The sequence below is a fragment of the Hemiscyllium ocellatum genome, chromosome 22 (genome assembly GCF_020745735.1).
Source record: "Hemiscyllium ocellatum isolate sHemOce1 chromosome 22, sHemOce1.pat.X.cur, whole genome shotgun sequence".
Lineage (NCBI taxonomy): Eukaryota > Metazoa > Chordata > Chondrichthyes > Orectolobiformes > Hemiscylliidae > Hemiscyllium > Hemiscyllium ocellatum.
This window is the reverse complement of record NC_083422.1, coordinates 36539576-36557464: the sequence shown is the minus strand read 5'-3', so window position 1 is coordinate 36557464 and position 17889 is coordinate 36539576. Positions and strand designations below refer to the sequence as shown.

The window sequence follows — 17889 nt, the reverse complement described above, 5'->3', positions numbered from 1 at the left end:
TGACTGCTTTTCCAAGTGACTTGAGATGCATCTGCAATAAATAAACTCAAAATTTCTTTGAGAGCATACTTTGCACTTGCTGCAGTCTTTGTCATGAAAGTTAAATGGTAGAAAGTTGTATAAGCTGACGATGTAGGTCGGTCGTTTAGTGCTGGCATTTCAAGATGCTGATGGACTGATTTTTCTTCTGTGTACGTGTGTCAATGTGACATTTTATACTTTTCTGTTTGGTCAGAGAACATTTTAATGATGCATTTGTGCTGTTCCCAAAAGATGTTAAAAACAAAAAGTTGAAAAATGAAAATTAAGTGTTCTATAAGGCAATACAAAATCTAACATCTTAGAATCTAGTGTCTTGGTGATCAGCAGTAACAACAGCAACTTGGTGTTTTATTCTGCGCTATAAGGCACGAGCATGGTAATTTATTGATGAAATTATTTTTGGCCAAATACAGAAGGTAGATTCTCCTATTGGTAACTACTAATGAATATGTACACATGTTGAATAAGAGCACTGAAGGGTGGAGAAACTTGAACATGCAGAAATCCTATAATAAATTAACTCAAATATCTAAAAACACTCCAGCCCATGTTTCCATTGTATAATTGGGCATAAAAAGGCTTGACTAAAACATGGCATAAAAAGTAGGTTGTTTAACCATTAATGTGGTGGGAAATGCAAGACTAGAACCAGTGCTGAATAGAACATCATTTGAAAGAATATGAAGCATTATGTTTAAAAAAAAAGTGTGATCCAGTAAAATGCAGGAGAGAAAACTTGGAAGAACAAATCCTCTCTTACTTCAACCACTGAAGCACTATCACTGACAACGCTCGAAAAGGTTAGGAGGGATGGTTAATTATTAAATATTGGGTATTTTTTCAGAGTACAGAGTTCTATAGTAATGTTCTGGAGAGGTCAAACATGCCTTCTGACTGAATTGACTGACATTTAATCAGTATGCTTGTTTCTGTAGAAACAGTACTAGTTTTGGGTGGTTTCCTGAAAGGAGGTATTTTTGAGAGTCCAGACTAGTCTAAAAATATAGATTTGCAAGATTTAGTCATGTATTGTGCCTTTCACTATTGATTTCTCAAATACAGAGGAAGGAGAAAAAGATGAAAGCCGTGTAACCTCACACCTATGAGTCATGGAGCATTTTTGTTTTGCAACCTTGAAGCTAGATTTTTCTTTTTACAAACCAGAACTTCAACCATTTGAATAGTCTTCAGTGTTTGGTTTTTGATAACTTTGCCACACTTTAGCCGAGCTGTTGCTATCTAGTTTGAAAAATTTTAACATCATATTTGAATGATGCATCAAAAAGGGATGCACATATCAGTTATTAAGACTTCTGTGCTCTGTGAAGTTCTGAAATAATTATCCGTTTCGATTTTTATAAATGTGCTAGTCTAACTGCAAAAAAAGTGGCAGCAGTCCCTATCTTGATTTCTTTAAAACCCTTCACGATGCAGTAATCTGATTTATCAGTAATTTAGTTTAACGGTCATTCTGTTGGCATCCATCCTATTCATAAAGCTTTGTTTTATCTCCAATTTGCAGTTACTATGTTGCTTTCAGCAATGGAATCTATTGTGAGAGCAAAGAAATGAAATGTGTGTCCCACTGTAATTTCCTTTCCTCCCGCTTCGATTTTTCTGGCATAGGAAATACAAACATTGGTTTAGGTCTTGTAATCGAAAAAATGTTCACCTTTTATAAATTTTGGATTTTGAAACATTAAAACAATTATTTTATGACTGTGCTGTAATATCCTATTTTAGTTTAAAAGAATAATGATGAAAATAAACTTGCACTATCTCACCTATTGGAGCAGAATGCAAACAGCAGTTATTTTTCTGGTCACGATCTTTGATATCCATTTTCAAATTTTCTATTTATACAAGTTGAGGTTATAGGAAGCATGAATTGACAAAAATTGTGCAGTCTGACAGTGTAGAATCTGAGGGGTGTGTAAAGTTCCATTACCAGATGAGGACCTTGCATTCACTAATTTGTCAACAAAGTAAGTTTTGCCCCTAGAAATTGGATAGTTTGTCTTGCAGATTGTATATACTTTTCTCATTGCTCTTTGAGAGACCTTGCTGCGCAAAAATAAGCTGCCATGTTTCCTGCATTACAATAGAGATTACGCTTCTTAGCTTTTAAGTATTATGGCACAAACGAAATTCTAAAAGGCACAATACAAGTGTTTTCTTTCCACCTTGCATTCCTCTGGATAATTCACCTACATCTTGTTAACCAATCTTTTATGCCTGTCCAGAGACACCTCTGTTCAAAAGAACAATTTTTTTCTTTGGTTTTCATTATTAGGCTCAGAAATCCAATTTATTTTGTTTATGTTTGAAAGAGGTTGGAGATTTTATGAGCCAGTTTTATTATGATCACATCTTCTTCTACGTTGGCAAATCACGGTTTGGGTATTAGTTGCTAGACCTCAATAGTTAACCATGTGCTTTCAGACTAATGCTTAAGTAATTTTTTTCTTTTTATCAAAGCTATTTGATATGCTGTATGCAATCTGCTGATTAGAAATTTGTTATAAGTGTACATTGCTCCTATTTTATTTTACATTTGTGTTTTCCAATTTAAGCTTTGATATTCTGGTGAGTGGATCACTAACTAGAGATTTTGTTTTAGTTTGGGACACTTTTTTCCATGATCTCTAACAAAACCACTGGTCATTTTCTTTGTACTGATTGAGAATTTACCCTGTAGAGAGATGCATTTATACTTGATAACAAAAAAAAATTATCTTTTGCAGTTGGATCCTGTGGCATATAGAATGGAGCCTATGATTCTCCCTGACTTGAGTATCAAACCAGTTCTTGTTCCACATCATAAGGGTAGAAAGAGACTTCATCTTGGTAAGCACAGATCCTGAAAATTTAATCCCTAGTATAAATGTAACTATTTTCATGAAATTTGCAATCCCATCTGAATATAACACAATTGTCATTCTAAAGTAATGAATTACATCTTTCTAGAAAGCTAATTTTACATATATTCACAAAAGGGGATCAATATTTTATTTATAACAACTATGCTTTAGTTTTTATATTTTATTAAACAATAATATCACAATATTTTTCTAACAGTTTCTTCCTTATAATTTGAATGCATTGATTTCATTATGATTTCTCTGAATGTGAGCGAAAAATGTAGTGTTGACAATTAGTAATTTTATGAACCACAGTAATTATTTTGATTAAATTTGAAACAGAATTTGAAGTGTTCTAAGTTTTTTTTTAGTGAAGATGTGCATGTATTTGTTATGTCCCATAAGGTCTGAAAATGTGTTGCTGGAAAAGCGCAGCAGGTCAGGCAGCATCCAAGGAACAGGAAATTCGATGTTTCAGGCATAAGCCCTTCATCAGGAAGGGCTTATGCCCGAAATGTCGAATTTCCTGTTCCTTGGATGCTGCCTGACCTGCTGCGCCTTTCCAGCAACACATTTTCAGCTCTGATCTCCAGCATCTGCAGACCTCACTTTCTCCATGTCCCATAAGGTGTCAGTTTTCTTTCAAAATCCTTGTCCATTTAAATTCACCTCAAAATGGCCACAAGAAGAGACCAAAGATAGATTCATAGGGACACCAGAGTAACTGTACCTGGAAATAAAGAAAATCTGTCACTTCTAGATTTACTCTCACTGTGATTGATGAGGTAAGAGGAAAATTGAAGGAATGCAGTCCCACATTGAGCTGAGCAATGAGATGATGCATTGTAGAGAACTGTGTCACAGAATATAGTGTGTTTGGGAGGCACAAAAGGGATAACACACTACAGTCAAGGAAGATATCATCTTCTCTTTGATTTGGGGTTATTTATATTTTGTGGAAGAGGCAGAATTTTAATTGAAGTTGTGGGAATGATGAGTGCAAATTTGGGGCTGCGATTGGAGGTAGAGTCATAGTGTTTAAGGACCACAAGATCAAGTGTAGTAGTACAAGGACTGAGGGCAAATGATGTATGTTTTGGGGCAAAAGACTTTTCAAAAGCAGGTGTACAAGAGGGAGCCACCTACATTTGCCACCAAAAAGCACTTATTCGAATTTGATCTCTTCAGAGCTTTGTTTTTTAAATTATTTCAACTTCAGATTAATGCAAATGCCAACACACAAGAAATATAACCACAGGGCCCTACAAGTTAAAATATTGAGAGACTAACATACAGCTTCTGTGTGTTTGACAGGATAATATTTGAATTGTACCTATTGCACCTGAACTCTTTTTTTTCTACCCAATTGACTAGTGGACAATTTTTATTAACTATCATTTTAACATATATACAGATTGTATAGCAAGGAAATTTAGATTTTTTTTAGATTAGATTCCCTACAGAGTGGAAACAGGCCCTTCGGCCCAACAAGTCCACATCGACCCTCCGAAGTTTAACCCACCCAGATCCATTTCCCTTTGACTAATGCACCAAACACTCTGGGCAATTTTATCATGGCCACTTCACCTGCCCTGCACATCTTTGGACTGTGGGAGGAAACTGGAGGAAACCCACGCAGACAGAGGGAAAATGTGCAAACTTCACACACGCAGTCACCCGAGGCTGGAATTGAACTGGGACCCTGGTGCTGTGAGGCAGCAGTGCTAACCACTGAGCCACTGTAATTTTAAAAACATTTTCAGCTACTATTACCCCATTGGCTTGTTCAATATAACAAGCAAAAAAAATTGCATCTTTGAGAAAGACATGATTAAATTTGCCCTATAAAGCTCTATTTTATTGTCATGGGCTTATTGGAATGAGTGATTTGAGGATAATGTACTTCTCAAGATTTTACAGTGGAAGGTGTATTTAGAACTTTCCAGTGTAATTTATTGTAGGAGTGCAGGACCCCTTTCCTCATGCCGTATTTCTTAATATAAATTCTGTAGTGAATGAATATTGATCTACCCTATCTATTGTTGCTAAACTGCAAGGTTCCCCCTATGTCCTGCAACTCCACTAGCTTCCTGTCACCTTAGTACAGAACCACGACCTCTATCCATACACACAAGCCTGGGATCTCTCATCACATTTGCACCCCAAAGCCCAGATTTTACTTCTCTATTCCTGTCAATTCTCAAAGTTATTCATGCCACCATCATAATCTAATATTCATATTCTGCACCTCACTGACAGTAATGATGAACTATTTACTATTACTCATATAAAAGAATTTTCACATGAAGTGCCACTCCAGGACCATCTTAAAAGGCCACAAAATTCCAGGTTTCTCCTTGCTTTTCATGAAATTAATTCTCCAATTAAATAATTTTTAAAGTTTATGAACATTTTGTCTGACTTTCCTAGTGGCTTTTTTAGGCTCGTTGCTTCACTAACCCAGTGCCACCTTCAGTGCTCCTACCCCATTGGTTCCATACGCTTGCTGAGCAACTTTTGATTCCTGCACCCCACTGATCCTTTCAGTCCAGACAATCTCCCACAGTTTACAACTGCCTGACATTTCCCCCAAGCTTTCTAACCATCTGCTAAGCTCTCATATGAATTTATGAAATGGCAGCAAATGTAGACCATTGGGCATGCTCAGTGAGATCATGGCTACTGTATAAGTGTTTCGAGTTCCATGTTTCTCTATATCCCTAATAATCTTTGCTTCGCCTACTTAAGCAGAAGCGATCAACTTTTGTCTTAAGAATACTTGATGACCCCCCCTCCTGAGGCACAGAGTTCCAAATTACAACCCTGACAGAAAAAGTTTCTCTGCGTCTCAGTCCTGAAAGGCCCACACAAATAAACGTCCTTTCCAAGCCAGTAAAAACCATTTAGGATGTTATACAATTCAACCAAGTCACTTCTCAATCTTCTAAACTCTAGCTTTCCCGTACAACGACATTCTCATTCCAAGTGGGACCACATCTACCTCATGAACAGCCACGTTTTAGATCCTTGACTGAAGCCCATCTAAACCCAGGGGCTCATCAACCTACAGCTTAATTTTATTTCTTAGCATTTAGCACACCCTCATGATTATAATTTCCGGAGTTTCTTTTGTAGCGTAAACAGGAGCAAACTGTTTGTTCATTTTATTCTCCCTTTCCTCCTCCTTTACCATTAATGCCCCATTCTCATGATTTAGCAGGCCAACACTCCTTACTTAGCTAGACTTCTACAGAAACGACTATCTGTTGCTACATATCTAGTGATCTTTCTGTCATAGTCAAACATATTCATCCTGATTAACCTTTCAGTCATACACTGCCATGCTTGATATTCTGATCCATCATCTGACTTACCAATTAACTTTATGCAGCTACATGTTTGTTTTGTTATTCTGATGCTTTCCTTGTAATTCTTTCTTGCACACTCTCACGTTTAACAACATTTTGTCCTATAAAAGCGCGACCAGAATTGTATGCAGTATTCTAAAAGTGGTCTCACCAATGTCCAATACAACCGCAACATGACATCCCAACTCCTATAATCCATGTTCTAACCAGTGAAGGCAAGCATGCTGAACACTTTCTTCACCCTCCTGTCTACTTACAACTCCACTTTGAGGGAACTATGCAGTAAAACTCAGTTTTTTTTTGACAACATTCTCCAGGGCCCTACCATTAACTGTGTAAGTCCTGCCCTGGTTTGTCTCAAAAAATGTAATGCCTCACATTTATCAACATCAAACTTCATCTGCCATTCCTCTGCCCATTGGCCAATCTGATCAAGGTCCTGTTATAGTCTGAGATAACTTTCTTCACTGTCTACTGCACCACCTATTTTGGTGTCATCTGAAAACTTACTAACTATACCTTCTAGATTCACATCCAAATCATTTATATAAATGATGAAAAGCAGTGCACCCAGCACTGATGCTTGTGGCAGACTGCTGGTCATAGGCGTCTAGTCCAAAAAGCACCTCTCTCCCCCTCCTGCCTTCAAGCCAATTTTGTATTCAATTGGCTAGCTCCCCATGGATTCCATGTGATCTAACCTTACTAACTCGTCCACCATGCGGAACCTTACCGAATGCTTTGCTGAAGTCCCAATAGACAACATCTGCTACTCTGCCTTCTTCAATCTTCTTTGTCACCTTTTCCAAAAACTCAATTACATTAGTGAGACACGATTTTCCACAAAGCCATGATGACTATCCCAGACCAGTCCATGCCTTTCCAGTCCTGACCCTCAGAATCCACTCCAACAACTTGGCAATCCCTGATGTAAGGCTTACTAGTCTGTCATTCCCTGGCTTTTCCTTACAGCCTTTCTTAAATAATTGCACCACATTAGCCAACCTCCAGTCTTCTAGCAACTCATCTGTGATTGTCAATGATATCTCAACAAGAGGCCCAGTAATCTCTTCCCCAGCTTCCCACAAAGTTCTGGAAATCACCTGATCAAGTCATGGGGATTTATTTACCTTTATATATTTTAAGACGTCCAGCACCACCTCTTCTGTAATATGAACTCTTTTCAAGACATCACTATTTATTTCCCTAAGAGCCCTAGCTTCTATTTCTTTAAGGGGCCTGATTCACTCCCTAGTTACTCTTCTGCCCTTAATGTGTTTATAGTATATCATTGGATTCTCCTTAATCCTATTTGTCAAAGCTGTCTCATGTCGTCTTTTTGTCCTCCTGATTTGCCTCTTAAGTGTAATCGTACTGCCCTTATAATCCTCGAGTGATTCACTTGATTCCAGCTGTCCCTATCTGATACACACTTTTTTTTTGATCAGAGCCTTAATTTCTCTTGTCATCCAGCATTTCCTGCACCTGCCAGCCTTGGCCTTCATACCAACAAGAACAGACTGTCTCTGAACTCTTCTTATATCATTTTTAAAGGCCTCCCACTTCCTAACTAACTTCACTTCAAAAAGCCTCCCTCAATAAACTTTTGGAAGTTCCTATCTAACACCGTCAAAATTGTCCTTACTCCAATTTAGAACTTTAATTTTTAACCAGTTCTATTCTTTTACATAACTGGCTTAAAACTATTAGAATGATGATTACTTGCTCCAAAGAACCCCTCCACTGACACCTCCATAACTTGCCCTGCCTTATTTCCAACAGAAGGTCATCTTAACTCTTTCTCTAACAGGTACATCCACATATTGAAGAAAGTTTTCTTGTACACATTTAACAAATTCCTCCCCATCCAAGCTCCTAACACAATGGTAGTCCATGCTGTTTTGAAAATTAAAATCACATACCATTCCAACCCTTACAGATATCTGAGATCTACCTATATAGTAGCTTCTCAATCTTTTACTGACTTGGGGTGTCTATAATACAATTTCAACAATGTGATGATCCCTTTCTTATTTCTCAGTTCCACCCATGTAATTTCACTGGACAATCTCCCAGGAGTACCCTTCCCAATTACAGCGTAATGTTATCCGTAGCCAAAAATGCCACTCCTCCTCCTCTTTTGTCTCCCTTTCTATCTTTCTTATAGCATCTACAACAAAGAACATTAAGCTACTAGTCCTGTCCATTCCTGAGCCACGTTTCTGTAAAAGCCATGATATTCCAGTCCCATGTTCCCAACCATGGCCTGTGTTCATCTACCTTACCTGTCAGATCTCTTGCGTTGGAGTAAATGCATTTGCATTTGTCAGTCTTCTCTTGTTTTCCACCAAGTTGTTGGCACTGGGAGTAGTCCAGACATTACTACTTTTGAGCACCTACTTCTTAACCTCCTGCTAGTTTCCTATATTGACTCTGCAGAACTGCATCCCTTTCCATACCTATGTCATCGGTGCCAACATGCACAATGAGTTTCTGCTGGTCACTCTCCCCTTTTAGGATATTCTGCATCCTCTCCCAGACATTCTTGACCGTGGCACCAGGGAGGCAACAATCCACCCTGATGTCTCACTGACGGCTACAGAAATGTATGTCTGTGCCCCATACTAGAGAGCCCCCTATTACAATTGACCACTTGGATCCTATTGAAGCACAAGCACTGGTGACTTGCAGAAGAAGAGGGAGATACTTGGGAAGATAATGAGATGTAACCAAGTGTTTTAGAGGAGTGTCTGATTCAGTAAAGCTGACATGACAAGTGAGATAAATGTGTAAGAGTTTTTTTTAAAAGCATTCAAAGAAACAGCAAATGAAGCAGACAGAATATTGGGAAAATAGATGGAAGTACAAGGGGAACGTTTGATCTTCAAACACAATCCAACTATTTGACAGTACTTGATTACATGGTACACTGGTCCTGTCACAAACACTATTTTTGTTGTGTAGAATGTTGTCTTATATCTGAAATCTCTTTGTATAGTTTAATGTTAGCTAAGTGCATGCCTGAGTGGAGAGTGTTGATTTTATTGGAGGTGACAGTTACGGAAGAATCAAGTAGAAATGAAAATTTGATTTCTCAGGCAGCTTTTTTGTTCATTCAATGCATTGGCACCGTTCAACTATAGGTCACTTGTCTCAACTTTTATGTAATATAGACACAGCTCAAAAAATTAAGCTGGATTATCATTGGTGGTTGGAGAGCACTTCAATGATTTAATATGTAGCCTGATATACAAATTAGGTGAAGCAGCTAGGTTCAAATCCTGAGCTTTTGATACTTAGATGATTGGACTGTGGATGACAAATACAGCTAAGTTATTTGTGTGCTTAAACTGGATGTTTGTGGAGGTCACAAGAAGGCAGTATTGGTCTGACTATGATATCCACTTCCTCGCAAATAAAATTAAAGAAGGAAGAGGAGAGAATGTAAGCAATTAGAGGTAAAATTGGACATAAGTTTGTTCACTGAGCTAGAAGGTTAGTTTTCAGACATTTCGTCACCATACTAGTTAACATCATCAGTGAAGCACTGGTGTTAGTGACCCACTTTCTATTAATGTGTTTAGATTTCCTTGGTTTGGTTATGTCATTTCCTGTGCTGATGTCATTTGCTGTCCTTTTTCTCAGAGGGTGGTAGTTGGGGTCCAAGTCGATGTGTTTGTTGATAGAGTTTCGGTTGGAATGCCATGCTTCTCGGAGTTCTCATGCGTGTCTCAGTTTGGTTTCTCCTAGGTTGGATGTGTTGTCCCAGTCGAAGTGGTGTCCTTCCTCATCTGTTTGTAAGGATACTAGTGAGAGCAGGTTTTTTTATGGCTAGTTGATGTTCATATATCGTGTTGGCTAGTTTTCTGCCTGTTTGTCCAAATGTAGTGTTGTTACAGTCCTTGCATGGTATTTTGTAAATGACATTAGTTTCGCTTGTTGTTTGTATAGGGTCTTTCAAGTTCATTAGCTGCTGATTTAGTGTGTTGGTAGAAAACTATTGTCATTTACAAAATACCTTGCAAGAACTGTGACAAACACTATTTTGGACAAACAGGCAGAAAACTAGCCAGCAGAATACATGAAAATCAACTAGCCATAAAAAAACTCTGCTCTCACTAGTATCCCTACATACAGATGAGAAAGGGCACCACTTCGACTGGGACAATACATCTGACCTAGGATAAGCTAAATAGAGACACGCACGAGAATCCCTAAAAGCATGGCATTCCAACTGGAACTCTATTAACAAACACATTGACTTGGACCCCACTTATAACCCTCAGAAAAAGAACAGCAAATGACATCAGCACAGGAAATGACATTCCAACTCAAAGAAACTTAAACACACAAATAGAAAGCGAGTCACTAATACCAGCGCTTCACAGGATGCTCACTGATGATGTTACCTAGTGTGGTGATGAAGTGTCTGAAAACAAACCTTCCAGCTCAGCGAGCAAACCTACAGGGCGAACCTCGACTTGAGCTACAAATCTTCTCAAAACCCGGAGGTAAATATCTTTCAAAATGAATCAGTAAATGTTATGTTTGTCACTTATAATTTAAATAAGCTATGTTTAAGATTAATCACACTTCATGGTAACAATGAAGCTGCAATCACAAATGTATTTTTCAAAATTATGGGGTAAAAGTATAAGTATAGTTTGAGGTAGTTGAAGTTAAATGATGGTGCTTTTCTTGCTTTGACTAAGTATCAGAGTATTGACATACACAGATTTATAGTTATTACTCTTTCAGTGCAGCAATTTTCTTTATCACTTGCAGCAATGTTTGAGTTCTTTATTTGTTAGGCAAATAAAGTCAAATAGAACCAACTCTTGATGGTGAGTTGATGCAGTACAAGTTTTTTTTCTTATTTAATTAGCTGCAGTACTTGCAATGACTGTTAATAAATATGCTCAAGAAATACTGAATTAGTCTGAACTGGGAGGTGATGGCCTGGTGATATTTTCATTAGGCTATTATTCCAGAGGCCAAAGTAATGCTCAGGGGACCCAGGTTTGAATCCTGTCCATGACAGATGTAATTTGAATCCATTAAGAATTGGGAAATAAAAGTGTGATGGTGATCATTAAACTATTGTTTGATTGTTGGAAAAATCCATCTGGTTCACTACTTCCCTTTAAGAAGGAAACTGCTGTCCTCACCTGGTCTGGGTTGCGTTTTACTTCAGACTAAGAGTAATGTGGTTGACTCTTAACAGCCCTCAGGGCAATAAATGCTGGTCTGGTCCACATCCAATAAATGAATAAAAACAATAAAATAGATTTGTCTGAATGAATCTTAAGTTACTTTTGATTCTGTTAATAATTTTCTTTTAGGTAGTAAATTCTATATGTGCACAATCATCATATTAAAAAAATCTTCTCTTCCTTCTGGTTCTTCTGCCAGTTATATAAGTTGGTATCCTCTGGTTATTGAACCCTCTCAGGTGGGGCAGTTTTTTTCTATTTGCACAATCAAATCGCCTGGTAATGTTGAACACCCCTGTTCAATCCCAACGTTAGTCTCTTTAGAGCTAAGAAAAATATATCAGTCTCCCCAATCTCTCTAAACTTTGCTGCATGATCTTACTGAGATCTCTTGCATGTTTCCTTGAAGGCCTTGATGTCCTTTCTCAAGCAAGCTGCCCAGAATGGTGTACATTTCTTCAGCTGAAACCAGAAGAATGTTTTGTAAGCTTCTAACAAAGCTTATTTTCTGCTCTCAGCTTCTGGATATAAATCCAATTTATAAAGCCTTAACAGTTGTATCAACTTGCCTTGCCACTTGAAGAGATTTGTGTATAAAAATCGTCAGATTAATGTGTCCATGAACCTTATTTCCAATTTCCCCATCTAGTTTATACTCTTGATTTAAAAAAAAATTCCTGAGATGTGGTCGTCACTGGCTAGTCCAGTAATTATTGGTCATCTCTAGTTGCCCTTTGGAAGGTGCTGAGCTGGTTCTTGAACTCTGCAGTCCATGGGGAGAGCTATGCCCACAGTGCAATTAGTTCCAGGTATTGACCTAGCAACAGTGAAGGAATGGTAATGTAGTTTTGAGTCGGAATGACACATTGGCTTGGAGGAGATCTTGAGGCTCCCATGCCCTTAACCTTCTGGATGGTGGTGATCATAGGTTTAAAAGGTGTTGCCTGAAGGGTCTTGATGAGTTACTTCAGTGCATTTTGTTGATAGTACACACCGCTGCTATTGTGGACTGATAATGGAGATATTGGATAAGTGCCAATCAAGTTGGCTGCTTTTGACGTGAAAGATCTCAAACTGTGTGAATGTTGTTGGAGCAGCATTTATCCAGGCAGCTAGAGAGTCTGTCACATACCTGACTTGCACTTTGTAAACAGGTTTTGCTGCATTGTTAGGTAGGATACTCGCCCCAGAGTGGCTTCTGACCACTATTTATATCACAAAATGTTTACAGCACAGAAGGAGACCATTCAGCTTGTGCCTGCACCGGTTCTATTGCCTAATACCGATCTGCTGCCTTTTTCCTTTATGCCTGCGTGCCTTTTCTGTCCAAATGTCATCCAGTACCCTCTTGAATGCCCAGCTGGACCTGCACCACATTTCCAAGCTGTACATTTTATATTCCACTACTTGCTGTGTGTAAAAGGTTTTTCTGACATCACACTTCCTTTTCTGACAAGTAACTTTAAATTTCTGCGCTCTCATTTTTTTCTCTTATGGGCAGGAACAGCTTCTCCATATATACTTTACACAGCCTGCCAATGATTTTGAAAACTTTTGTCAAATCTCCTCTTCAGCTGTCTTCTCTCCAAGGAGATAAGTCCAATGTTTATTTCATTCTGGAGCTAATCTTGTAAATCATTTCTGTACCCCCTCTAACACAATGTGTCCAAAATTGTACACGGTCTTCCACCTGAATTCCAACAAGTGGTGTGTCTAAGTTCAATAATCCTCTTGCTTTTGCACTCTCTGCCCTATTAATAAAGCCAAGAACATTGTGTGCTTTATTAACTGCACCTGCTTGTCACCTTTAATGATCTGTGAACATATACACCAAGTCCCCACTGCTCCTGCATCCCTTTGGAATTCCACTGCCAAATTATATTGTCTTTTAATGATCTTCCAATCAAAGTGCATCACCTCACGTATCCCTGCGTTGAACATTGGTGGAGTGGGCGGGTAGGTAGTAGACAATGTGTCAGTGTGCTTTTGCAGTTGCACACAGTCATCCTCACAGTTTACAATTAGGCTCAACTGCACCTTTGAAATTGTTTTCTCTTCACCAAGATCCTAGATCATTGTATCAGCAAAGCTAGGGTCTCATTACACTGGGGACCTCCACTCTAAATCTTCCTCCAACCCAAAAAATATTGACTTGCCATATGGCTGTCACAGCATGGCTGTTCCTGTTCAGTTTCTGGTCAATAATACCCCTTAGGATGCTGATAGTGGGGGATTCAGCAGTGGTAATGCTATTGAATGTTAAGGAGCAATGGTTAAATTCTCTCTTGTTCAACCTTTTGAGATACTCCTGTTAGTTACCACTTATCACTTTAAGCCTGGTTTTTGTCTGGATCTTACTGCATCTGGACAAGGACTGTTTCAAGAGCTGAAGATTTGCTAATATACTGAATATCATGCAATCATCAGCAAACTTTCTCACTTCTGACCTTATGGAAGGAAGATCATTGAAACAGCTGAAGATGGTGTGCCGAGGATATTAACCTGAAGAACTGTGGAACCTGTTAATGATGTCCTGAGGTTAAGGAGAATCATTTTTACACTTAAATCTTGCAGAAATTTTTCATTCGACATTTCCCAATGCCTGCTTATTTCCGGTCTTCAGTTCTCATGTAATTTCAGATTGTGTCTTTATCCGTAAGTTTCAGAGTTTATATAGAATTGTGATTGCATTCTACAACAAGCTCTAATATTCATTGACATCTAGATTAATGTTTTCTATTTTTATTTCTTTTCCAATATTCCTTAAGTTTTTTTTAAACATAATTTAAATGTAGTCACTTCATTTCTGCACCAGTCTTTTTTGGGATGAGACTCAACTCTAGTTTACCTGAGTTAACCAGTTCAGAATACAGGTCGTTCTACCGTGAGGCGCATTTCGTTATGCAAATTTGCTGTAACACGATTAACAAATTGGGGATATTGATTCTAAAGCACTTAAAACATGTTGGCTGTAACCTGATTACATTGCCATCAGTTTAAGTGCTGTTTCTTTAACGTGATTTTTCTCTAATACAAGGTTGCACAAGAACGCAACCATCGTGTATGGAAAAACTACCTACAGATGTGGTGGACAGATTTTTGAAATATCAGGGAATTGAGAACTATGAGGAGCTGGCATGAAAGGAGCTAAGGCCTGAGCAGATCAGCCATGATCTTATTGAATGGTGGGGCAAGCTTGGAAGACTAAATAACCAACTCATAGTCATCCAAATGGAAACACACTCTTTGGTCCAACTAGTCCATGCCAACCATATCCCTCCAAGCCTTTCTTATTAATGTACTTATCCAAGTGTCTTTTAAATGTTGTAACTGTACCTGAATCCAGCACTTCCTCTGGCATTCCCCATGTGAAACCATTTTCTAGATTAACAAAACGTTACCTCTCGGGTCCTTTTATAAACTTTCTCCCCTCACCTTGAACTACCCCCACCCTGGGAAAGTGCCCTTGCTATTCATCTTATCTATGCCATTCATGATTTTACAATAAGGTCACTCCTCAACCCCCTACGCTTCAGTTAAAAAAGACCCAACGTAAGATTATAACTCAATCCCTCCATTCCTGCAACATCCTAGTAAGTCTTTTCTGAACTCTCTCCAATTTAATGATATCCTTCTATAGCAGGGTGACCAGAGCTGCACGCAATACTCCAGAAGAGGAAGTTTATAAAATAATGAGGTATAGATAGAGTTGATGGTAATTGTCTTTTCCCTAGGTTGGGGAATTTCAAGAGTAGGGGGCACAGACATTTAGATGTATGGATGAATAGGAAAAAATTGGAGCAATATGGGCCAGGAACAGGCAAGTGGGACTAATTCAGTTTGGAATGAAGTTCAGCATGGAATGGTTGGACCGAAGGGTCTGTTTCTGTGCTATTATATGGCTGCATGACTCTATGACTAAGAGGCCTCACCAATGAGTACAATTTCAGTATGATGTCCCAACCCCTATACTCAAAGGTCTGAGTAACAAAGGCAAGTGTGCTAAACATCTTCTTAACCACCCTGTCTACCTGTGACATAATTTTCAAAGAACTACGTACCTGAACCCCGAGGGATGTCTGTTCTATAATACTACCCAGGGCCCTACAATAAATTGCATAAGTCCTGCCCTTGTTTATTTTACCAAAATGCAGTACCTCACATTTATCCAAATTAAATTTCATTTGCCACTCCTCAGTCCTTTGACCCATTTGATCAAGATCTCTTTGTAATCGTAGAAAACCTTCTTCACTGTCCACTATATCACCAATTTTTGAGTCATCTGCAGACTTACTAACCATGCCTCCCATATTGTGATACAAATCGTTATATAAATAACAAACAAAAGTGGACCCAGTACCAATCTCTGTGGAACATCACTGGTCACAGACCTCCAATCCAAAAAAATCCCTCCACCACCACCCTCCGTCTCTTACTGGCAGATTAATTGTACCCAATTGGCAAGCTCACCCTGAATCCCACGTGATCTAACTTTGCTAATTAGTCTGTCATGCAGAACCCTGCTCCTGTTTCTTATGTTCTTCTGCCTTCATCACTCCAACCTGGGGATTTTGCGTTTTTGCATTAAACATGTTCACTGGAGACTCTGGTTAGCTGCTGCTTCATGTCTGGAAACTGGATGAGGAGGTGGCAGGGAGCAATTGGTGCAGCAACAACCCTGACCCCTGGGCACTTCCTCCAGCCGGACAGGAGCTACAACAGACTGTGCAGTGTAGGTGTGGCAGCAAGAAGGCACTGCCAGTGAGGGGAAGCTTCTCTTTATTAGACCAGACCTCTCAAGTTCTGATTCACATTTCTGGCTGAAATGTCCAGCCCCACCAACTTGGAGATTGGCTCTGCTGCCTTCCATGACTTCATAATTAGGCGGAGGGCTTTGCAAGTGGAAACTTGCTGTTTGCTTTGTCGCAAAACTACATTTCAAGAAGTGATTTAATAGTTGTAAATCACTTCAGGATATTTTGTACCTGAGAAGTGTGTAATACAAATGTGAGCTTTTTCAAAACTTAATCTGTTGAATTTATTTTGAATAAACATCTATTTAAATGTTAACATGGCAATCAGTCTAAATATTTTTCTGAAAATTATTAGGTAGTAATTTATGCAAACAGTAAATCCATGAGTGGTATTTACTTTCCTTATCCTCATCAGTATCTTTCTCCAAAGTTGTTTGATTTCAGTTATTATCCTAATTTCACAAATGCAAATTTGAGATATGTGATTTGAAATACATTAGTTCTTGTCTATTGCAATATTAATTATCTGATCAAAGATTGCAAGACAGCCAGAGTGCATTCCAACTGTGGCTTTCTAAAACACCAAGTAATATGATTCTTCGCTAATTAATTTGGAGATAAACTTTGATTAATGATGATAATATTTTATGCACAAATTTCCCATTTATTAAAGTGCTACAACTAAAAGCATAATTTAAAATAGTGTTTTGACTGCCCTAAGTTTTTAAATAATTTAAATAATTTTAAAACAAACTTAGATGTAGATTATGTTTTGATTGTGAATTTGCCTTTTGTGATTCTTTCAGAAATATTTCCTCCAAGACACTTCAAACTGCACTTTCAAACTTCCAACCACATCCTCACTGGCCCTTCATTAATTTTAATACACCACCTCACCTCTGTTTTGCTTCCAGTCCAGTCATTTCTTTAACTTTTTACTAAAGTAACTGAGCAGGTCGGACAGCATCTGTGAAGAAAAAGCAGAGTTAATATTTCGGGTCTATTGATCCTACTTCTGATCGTCCAGAAATTTGTCTTTGTTTCAGATTTACAGAATCCACAGTTCTTTGTTTTCTTTTGTTCAGCCATTTCTTTAGTCTAAAAGACACACATTTGAGCTTAACCAGATAAGAGGTTGGTTGGTTGACAAGAATGGATATTGGATCATGCCTTGCTCTGCCAAAATGACATATTGCTTTGGGATTATTCTGAACAGCAAAAAAAAAACCTTATGCTTTTGTGCTAATAGATGTCTACTTGAACTCCTCTCCCTATCATTTTTGAGCTTATCTCCAATTATTGGCACTACCTCACAACTTCATTGGTGCAGCGTTATAAGCCATATGCTAATGTGCCTTGTCTGCTTTTCCCCTCTCTCCTTCGAAAACTTCCCATGCAAACCTAACCCAAAACCTATCTCTTTCTCCTACCTATCATCTTCCTTATTTCCTTTCCAAGAACAAACTGTTCATGAGATCGTCCTCCTGCTTCGTGGCTCTCATTCCAGCAAACAAAATTCCTCTCATCCACCTCATACTCAATACCTGGGGAACATTACCACCTGCAAGTTCCCATCTAAGTCACTTTACCATCAGTATTGCTGGGTCAAATTATTAGAATTCACTCCCCAATCATATTGTGGGTTTACCTA

The 17889-nt window shown here is 38.4% G+C and overlaps 1 protein-coding gene across 1 annotated transcript in view; it reads left to right on the top strand.

Annotated features, from left to right (window-relative positions):
- Window positions 1-17889, top strand: part of sec23ip (SEC23 interacting protein) — a 132377-nt gene that overhangs the window by 78993 nt on the left and 35495 nt on the right. Inside the window, exon 15 of the mRNA XM_060842074.1 lies at window positions 2787-2889. Within this exon, the coding sequence (XP_060698057.1) occupies window positions 2787-2889 (103 nt within the window). The remainder of the gene's footprint in view (window positions 1-2786; window positions 2890-17889) is intronic.